General features: G+C 39.6%; 1 protein-coding gene and 1 non-coding gene across 5 annotated transcripts in view; both read right to left on the bottom strand.

Moving 5' to 3' along the window:
• Positions 1 to 8,657, bottom strand: part of LOC126386879 (rap1 GTPase-activating protein 2-like) — a 54,830-nt gene extending 46,173 nt beyond the window's left edge. For 2 of the 4 annotated variants that reach the window (XR_007569560.1, XM_050039486.1), the window contains exon 1: positions 1,512 to 1,595. Coding sequence is in view for 1 of the 4 variants with exons in the window: in XM_050039486.1 (XP_049895443.1) it covers positions 1,512 to 1,555 (44 nt within the window). In the remaining 3 variants the exon portion in view is untranslated. Of the gene's footprint in view, positions 1 to 1,511; positions 1,596 to 3,403; positions 3,513 to 8,436 lie in introns of those variants that run through there. The other 2 variants (XR_007569562.1, XR_007569561.1) reach the window with 2 other exon arrangements.
• trnas-uga (transfer RNA serine (anticodon UGA)) lies at positions 8,173 to 8,254 on the bottom strand. Its single transcript has one exon. It is a non-coding gene; the product is annotated as a tRNA-Ser (tRNA).
• Positions 8,658 to 9,517: the final 860 nt, after the last annotated feature.

Below are 9,517 nucleotides of genomic sequence, written 5' to 3'. Positions count from 1 at the left end.
TCAATTATGTGTTTTTGGATGTTTGAATCTGGGGCGCCGTCAGCCTCCATTAGGTGGAGTTGTGTTACTACCTCCTCTCCCCTTGGATCTCTGCAAGTGTTGTGAGGACTCTGAAACTTCACCTGAGCCTCCCTCGGCATATGGGTGAGTAGATAATGGCTGAATTTTCATTTTTGGGTGCACTATCCCTTTAATGTTCAGATTTCTTCTATTAAACCTCATCAGTTTTTTAAAGGTTTTTGTTTACTGTCAGCTCTGACTGGGTGACAGAACAGGAAAAGTTCTCAACCAAACCCTATTCAAAAAAGTCAAAATTTAACTTCCAATTTCTTCTATTGATCCTCAGCAGTTTTTAAAAGTTATTTGGTCATCATCAGCTCTGACCGGGCGACTCTCGGTTGTATGAACAACTGCAACAGAACAGGAGAAGTTCTCAACCAAATCCCGTTCAAAAAAGTCACCATTTAACCTTATTTTCAGATTTCTTCTCACCTCAAACTAAACTAGTTAAAAAAGGGTTTTGTTTACTGTCATTCTGCTGTAAACAAAGACATCGACAACAGAGAGTAAACATAACTCACACTGACAAAGAATTAACAACAAACACATTTGGAACAGAGCAAGAATGTTTTTCAACCAAACCCCATTAAAAAAAGTGACTTTTAACTTCAACCATATAAACTTGCTATATTCCTTCTGACACTGACCAACAGCTGTTTTCACTATCAGCTCTAACTGAACGACTCTGTCATGTGAACACTGAAGATCAACCGCAATGTAACAGGAAAACTTCTCAACCAAACCCCATTACAAAAAGTCAAATTTTAACTTAATGTTGAGATTTATCTCATATTGATTGACAGCAGGTTTTCACTGTCAGTCGACTGGAAACAGAAATGTATCCCACACTAGGCTTACAGAGACATATCGCTGTCAAGGTATGTTGTAAAATAAAAGCTGACGATCGTCATCGTGTAGATTTACGTATCTACAATATTAAAAAAATAACAACTGAACAGCTCTTCTCATATTGAATGACAGCAGCTTAAAAAACATTTCTGTTCACTATCAGTTGAAACAATAGAAATGTATCCCACACGACAAAGACCTGCAGAGTCAGACACACAATCAACTGACACGGAAAAGTTCTCAACCAAACCTCATTCAAAAAAAGTCAAATTTAACCTAATGTCCAGATTTCTTCTCATCTTGGATGACGGCAGATCCCCAAAATTTAAAAAAGCTTTCTGATTTATTTTAATATTTTTGGGGGGGGCATGAAGGGGGGTTGCTGGGTTATGCCACCGTGATGTCACCGTGATGTCACTTCAGTGCTGCTCAGATTGGGAATGAACTCAATACCCCCCTCCCGAAAGTGTGAGTGAGAAGTGATGAGCTCATTCGGCCATTTATCAAAGGACGAAACACACACACACACACACACACACACACACACACACACACACCACACACACACACACACACACACACACACACACACACACACTCACCATCCGAAGCCTCCGAACGACACGCTCCTCTTCCTCCTCAGCATGGTCTCTGGCTCGCTCTCTCCTCCTCTTTGTCTTCCTTTTATTCTTATTGTGTCTGGATTCTCTCCGTACCTCCTCCTCCTCCCTCCTTCCTCTCCTCTCACGTCTCTCCTCCCTCCTTCCTCCCTCTCTCGTCTCTCCTCCCTCCTTCCTCCCCTCCCTCTCTCTTCCTCGTCTCCTCACTCTCCACCTATAAATACTCTCATCTCTGTCAGACGCCCTCCTTTACGCCTCCTCTCCCTCCTCTTCCTCCCGCTGTGTCTCCTCCTGCCGTTAATGTTCCTCTCTCTCTCTACCCGCCCTGACGAAGCAGAATCGCAGCAGAGTCGCTGCCGCTCTGAAAACTTATCATACATAATGAATGGAGGTAAATGGACGAATACAGTTTACTGGATTTTATGTAACGTACAGACGGCACGGTCTGAAGCTGCAGCCTGAACTCACACAACATTCACACATCATCTTTAACCCAACATGTTTACAGCTACATGTTCTGTCTGCCACCGTATTACATTATATTTTACTCCAGTTTATTACTTTATTTTAACATCTGCACTATTTTATGACTTAAAAAACAGAACACAGACGTGTCTGTGTCTATATGTTTATGCACATATTAAATAAGTGAATTCTACTATGATCTTCGCCAGTACCATGTGTGACCTAGGCGTGACGTCTTCTCTCTTTAACAACCACAACAATAAACATTATATCTCCCTGCTAAACACATTACAACACATAATGGAGCAACAGTACAATGTACCTGAATTAAAAAGCAAAGGACAACGCTGTTAAGTGACCTCATGTGGACGACCCGCTCATGATCTATCAGGAAAGACGGCATCGTGCTAATGTTAGCTAACAGCAAAACAGATGATGTTTACTGGCGGGAAAAATAATCAAAACGAATATTAAACTTATTATAAACATGGCGAACTTAATGACAAACAATAAATATACAACCAGATAAAACCAGCTTAATTTCCATGGGCTTTTGAGTAAGTTAACTTTATATTTGTGCACAAACATCGACAGGCCAGTTACCTCATGGAAATCCTCTATAGCTCTGAAAATTACCCACAATCCTTCACTATTTACCACTTCATGCCAAAACTAACTTTTGACAGCAGGTGGCGCTGTCGCTCTGTCAAACTGAATATAATATGAAGTTAAAGCATCTCAACAGCAGAGATATAGACACACATACCGGCACTGTCAAATTTAGCTGGATTTATCCTGGACCTTATAAACGATGTTACACGTGCAGCTTTTTCTTATATTGTCTAGGCCCCTATGTGTTTTTTGGAGTTGTGCACACTGCTATTTTTCATTACAATTATCTCCAGACTTCCCCCAAAACAGTCGTACAGGTCATTTTCAAAAAGCAGATTATTACTCAGTGCTCCAGGGATGACGTTTTTCTGTAGGCTGACACGGAAGTTAGCATTGCACTGGTTTCCTCGTCAAAAAGCCTACGAGATTTTTCCATTGACTTTTGGATTACTGCCGAAAATAAGCTCTAAATGAACTACAACTTAACGTCAGCAGCACAAAATGAAGTCACTTACTCAATGAGGTGACCTGAAGCACAATGTTTCTGCAGTTACTCTGTCCCACCACTGGGACTGTGTTACCAACAGCAATCACCGAATGAGCGGAGCCACTAGCTAGCCCCCACCCGACTTGGGTGGTGTGCAGCACAGAGCAGCCAAAGCTAACGTAAGCTAACTAGTGGAGACCGGAGGGTGAGCAGTGGGCACGATCATTGTGTCTCAATTCTCATACTTCTGTACTAAAAACTTCATATTTTGAGTGTACAGGTGCGTTCACAGTGAAATTAGTGTACTTACTGTCGCAGTCAAAAGGTCCAAAAGTTAAGTGTGAAATGACGGATACCTCTCACTCTCAACGGTCACCATCTTTGTGGTGTAGCAGACTTCTCAGCTTCTGACATGTCAGCTGGAGACAACAAGGAGCCTGTTAGTTACATACTTTTGCACTAAGTACCAAAACTGTTGTCGAATAGAAGCCGCCACTAATGTGTGTTGGGTCTGTAATGATTTAGTACCGCCAACACTAATGTAAGTGCTAATGTTAGCTTGCTAGCTGGTGTTACCATTTGTTGCGGCAGCACATTTTAATCAATATCGATATAAGTCTGGTTTATGTGTGGGTGGAGACAGCGGTCAAATGTTGGCGATAATGCTCCACTGTCTGTTTGCAATTTGCTGTTTAAAAAGAAGACAAAGAAAAAGAAGAGGCAGTTAAAGAAAAAGCTGCTAAGTAAGTGCAAAATAACAGTGTGCGATTTGAGACAACACTACCCTGTTGAATTTAGTGCACCACGTAGTGTCCATAGTGTACTTCATTGGAGTGCACTAATGTAAGTGTGCAAGTATCCACATGTTAACACGACTAGCCGTGTGTCTGTCAGCAAAACTAAGAGAAAATAAATAAAAAATAAAACATTTGTATCACAAAACAATAAAATTTCACCTCCTCTAAATGGACAGAGTCGATGGAGCGCCGGGATAAAAGAAAAGGCCTGGGGATATTTGAGGTAATGTAAAAACTGAATGAACTGTAACGTAAAAACTGAACCATGGCAATGATCTAAGCATTCGAGTCCGTCCTACTGTAACTGTTGTACGACAAACAAAGACTAAAGAGCATGAATTACAACTAACCTATTTTTAAGACTCTGTGCAACATTTGGATGGAAACTTGACTATAAGGCTCCAATGACTGATTAGTTTCTGGATCATTTATTGTTTGGTCTGATTAAAAGTGTCCGTCACAGCAGCGTCAAGTCAGAGGTGTTATCTGTCGGAGGGTTTTTGCTGCATGGGACAAAGTTGGACTCCTGACCTGGTGTGTTTCTACACTCCCAGCTACCACTGTGGTAAAATATAAACTGTTGCAGTTTGGTATTAAATCATGTAAATGGAGTTAAAGGCTCCCTCTGTAGAAGGAGGTTAATACATCACTGCTGTGATGGAAAACACTGGAACGTGTCACCAAAAACACAGATGCAAAAAACAGTGAAATTATTTTCTACAGCGATTTAAAGACAAAGATCAGGGAGGATAAGAGATATTTAAATGAGGACACATGAAATGGCTTTGGATGTCTTATAGTGTGTGTGTGTGTGTGTGTGTGTGTGTGTGTGTGTTTCCTCTGATTCGGGAGTTTCTCTCAGGTTTAATTCTCGGTGAAAATCCTCCGGCAGCTGAATACATTTCCATCTAATTACCACTGAGTGGATAATAGAAAACAGGGTTTACAGAGAATAAAGAGTGCCATCACATTATGCACACACACAGATAGAGTCTGACTTCCTTCAGTTAACAAACATAAATAAATCCATCAGTGTAAATTGCTGCCAGCACAACAGAAACACACCAACGTGTCCTCACACAACGGTTCATATGAGATTTAACAAATAACCGCCCCATGAATTAGCTGCTTAGGTTAGGTATAATAACAATCATGGTTGGGCATCCTTTTATGTACGTAACGTAAAGTTATGAAGGTTAGACCTAGGACAGTAAAGTTATGTAGGTTTAGAAGAGTAAAATTACATAGCTAAGGCTTAGTAATGTTACTTATTTTAAGCTTAGGAAAGTATCGTTATGTAGGTTCGGGTTAGTTAATACTTTTTGTTGGCATACATACGTACAGTGCATGAGAACAACCTCTACACACATCATTAGAAGACTTTGACTTGTAAAGTAAAGTAACATTATGTAGGTTAGGCTTAGGAAAGTGAAGTTACCTAAGTTTAGAAAAATAAAGTTACATAGGTTAGGATTAGGAAAGTACAGTTACAAAGGTTAGTTTTAGATAAGTAAAGTTAGATAGGTTAGGCAGATTAAGATAACATTAAGTAGTTTAGGCTTAGGAAAGTAACATTATGTAAGTTAGCCTTGAGACAGTAAAGTTACATAGGTTTAGGAAAGTAACGTTACGTAGTTCAGGCTTAGGTAAGTAAAGCTGCGTAGGTTAGGCTTATGAAAGTAAGGTTATGTGGGTTAGGGTTAAATAGTAAAGTTACATAGGTTTAGAAAAGTAAAATTACATATATTAGGTTTAGGAAAGAAAGAAACATTATATAGTTTAGGCTTAGTAAAGTTATTTAGTTTAGGCGTAGAAAAATAAAGTTACGTAGGTTTAGCAAAGTAGATTAGGTTTGGAAAGGAATGTTATGTAGTTTAATTGTAAAAAAGTTTACATAGGTTAAGCTTAGGAAAGTAAAAGTTACGTAGGTTTAGGAAAGTAATGTTATGTACGTTAGGCTTAGGAATGTGAAGTTGCATAAATTAGGTTTAGGAAAAGAATCATGGTTGGCAATTTTCATGTTACGAATGAAATGTATGTACGGAATGTTTACTTGGTTTCACTGGACAAAAATAACGGTCTCCTGGGGGAAAGTCCTGTGGTTATTTGAACAATCCACCCTAACCTGCTTCCTTATACGGACTTTTGCTTTTTATACCACTTCATTATTCACTTTCGTCAGTGCATTTGTCACGTGATCACAGCTTTCACGATAATGTGAGTTACATACGAATTCTGGTGCATTACTTTTTGTCTGTATACTTACGAACAGTGCATCAGAACAGCCTTCACATATATGTTGTCATTATGACTCATGCATTAACATAAACTGGAATTTTATTCCTGTGGTTGGTTGAGGTGAGCCTGAAATGTTTTTACAAGAAATATGACTTCAACCATGATAACAGTTTGACATTAAAGGCTGAGGAGGAGTTAACATGACCAGTATATAAAACCTTTAACAGTCTCACACACTCTGGTCTCACTTCAGTCCGGCCTCACGGTGAAAATCAACAGACGTGTTGCAGACTGTTAAACAGCATGAAGGACTGACGATGCTCAGAGAACAACGTGAGGCACAGACCATATGTGTCGAGCTGTACGACACCTCAACTCTGCCAGGAGAGACGGAGACAGGAAGACAGAGACAGACAGTGAGACAGAGACAGGAGGAGAGACAGACAGACAGGAGGAGAGACAGACAGACAGGAGGAGAGACAGAGAGACACAGGAGGAGAGAGACCTCATGTGGCTGAAGAACAGGGACATTTTGTTCTGATGTTAAAGACCAGACAGAGCAGGTGGCCACAACACACACACACACACACACACACACACACACACACACACACACACACACGCACACACACACAGTAACAACCCTGTGAGGTGAGAGACAATAATCTGGCTTCATCATCATCATCATCATTATCATAACAACTCTATGCCTACATAAGAATCCATTCTCAACACACACACACACACATACAGATAATCAAGTTTGACATCAAACAAACCATCTGTTTCTATGAACAAAGTTCATGAATAAATAAAGTTACGTAGTTTAAGTTTGGGAGGTAAAGTTACGTAGGCAAGGTTTATGAAAGTTATGTTATATGTTATGTTTAGGTGGTAAAGTTACATGTGTTAGCTTTATGAGGTAAAGTTATGTTACCTTTAGAAAAGGAAGGTTACGTAAGTTAGGTTTAGGAAAGGAAAGTTACAAAGAAATGGTTTACAAAAGTTTTGTAGGTTAGGTTCAGGAGGTAAAGTTATGCAGGTTAGGGTTAGGTGGTTAAAATACGTAGGTCAGCTTTAAGGAGGTAAAGCTACGTAGCTTAGGTTTAGGAAAGTTAAGTTACGCAGGTTAGCTCTAGGAAAGGAAAGTTACACAGGTTAGCTTTTGGAAAGGAGAGGTACATCATTTAGGTTTAGGAGGTAAAGTTACGTATGTTAGCTTTAAGGAGGTAAAGTTACGTATGTTAGCTTTAAGGAGGTAAAGTTACGTACGTTAGCTATAGGAAAGGAAAGTAATGTACGGTAGCTTTAGGAAAGGAAAGTTACAAATTTTAGGATTAGGAAAGGAAAGTTACATAGGTTAGCTCTAGGAAAGGAGAGGTACATCGTGTAGGTTTAGGAGATAAAGTTATGTACGTTACTTTAAGCCTCCAGGAAGTGCGCCTGGTTTTTAAGCTAATTGTTGTAGTAGCCAAAGTGACAGTGCAGTTTCTAGGATCCTTTTTTTTTTTTTTTTTTTTAACTTCTGTTTTGCTTTGTTTTGTGTTAAGATTGTGTGTCTTAGTTTTGTTATGATGGAAAGGGTTTATTGTTTACAATGAAAAATCTAAATAAAATCTTGTATAGTCTAAAAAGAAAAAAAATCTAGGGTCCGTTACGTGATACCACTGGGCCCAAAAAGACTTTCCCATTGACTAACAATGTAAAAGAGGTGTCTGTAAATCAGTGGATTCACTTTTGTTTGCAATGAGAGGTAGTACTGCACATTGATTATGAGAAAATGATATTGCACTACATTTACAAGTGATCCTGATATTTAAAAGTAATACTGTACATGATGTTGAAAGGTGTAACGTTGCTTTATTGACATGCAGGTAATATTTCATCCTCTCTAACTAACAACCATATATCCCCAAATGTCTAAGATGAAGTCTAAGATGCTTCTCTCGTATCATAAGATATTTTCTCCAAAATTAAATGCTGTCTTTTTTTAAACTTTAGCTATAAAATGTAAATGAATCAGTTTAGGAAAAGAGTTGACACCCGCTGCGAGCAGGGTTCGAACCTGCGCGGGGAGACCCCATTGGATTTCAAGTCCAACGCCTTAACCACTCGGCCATCGCAGCTTACGTCACTTAACCGTGGATCGTGTTATTTTTATCAAACTAAGAACAATTACATGGCGTCTATGGATTTCTATTATTCTGTGTTTAACCATGACAACGCATTAACGCTTCAAACACCACTAACGATCGCTGCTGCCGCTCCGGTGTCAGCTGATGTAACGTTACGGGCGGTTTACACTTACACTCAGGTGTCCGTGATGCAGCACCGTCCCGGATGGTTCTCCAGATGAAGCAGATATTCCACCGTTTGACGTCGATGTTAAGTTTTATATTGTTGAGTGACGGCGTTATGAGACAGTCAGACAGCAGATCAATGTCTCAACAACCGTTCAGGAGTTTTTACACCGATGTCAGGACGTTAAAAAACAATAAAAACGCGGTGTAGTCCGACAGAGTGACGGTAAATTTCATTAAACTCAATGCTGTCCAGACGAAATCCAAGATGGCGTTTTGTTTTGATGGTTTTTTTTCCCGCCCACAGAAACAGACGTCGACGTGCGTGCTGCCGCTCTGCCGGTTTGAAGCTCAGTGCTGCCACGTGGTGGCCGGAAGCTGTACTACGATAACACTGTTGTAACATTGATTGTTCCAATTCATACATCAGACGTGATGGAAGATGATGGACTTGTAAACATTATACATTAAATTCACAAGTTATTACATGACTGACAGTTGAAGAAACTTCAACACAACAAAGGTTAAACAGGAAATGACATCATGTTGCTGGTCTGTCTCCTCTTGTCATTGTAATTTTATTAATAGGTTAAATGTGAGCAGAGCAGCATCACAACACAAACAGCCACAAAGTACTTTGTAACGTTATTTATTAATTTGGGGAAAATACACTCAGTATAATCTAATGTTTTATCACTAATATACATGTCAGTATTTATTATGGATGGTTCACAAGCTGACGTTGATATGACATGTTTTAACTGTGTAGCAATGATGTCATTAACCCCTATATCAGGGGTAGGGAGAGGTGAATGAGTGAATGATTGTGGACTCACCCACACTCTATAACAGGGGTCAGCAACCTTCACTTCCTTTTTGTCAAAAAAAAAAAAAAAGGCCCCCTAATGTCTGTGGAGAACTGTTTTGCCTCCAGCTAAGCCCCGCCCACCAAAATACATCACACTGTTTACTAACAGGAAAAGGATCTATAAGGGGAAATTTCGGTTTATTTCAACCTGTCTCCTATCGTCCTAAATTTGTTTCAAGTGACTAGTGACATAAAAATAATAGTTAGCATGTTAGCCGTTA

Source organism: Epinephelus moara, chromosome 3, assembly GCF_006386435.1.
Source record: "Epinephelus moara isolate mb chromosome 3, YSFRI_EMoa_1.0, whole genome shotgun sequence".
Lineage (NCBI taxonomy): Eukaryota > Metazoa > Chordata > Actinopteri > Perciformes > Serranidae > Epinephelus > Epinephelus moara.
Note: the sequence above shows the minus strand (reverse complement) of the source record. Positions and strands in the feature narration are given on the sequence as shown.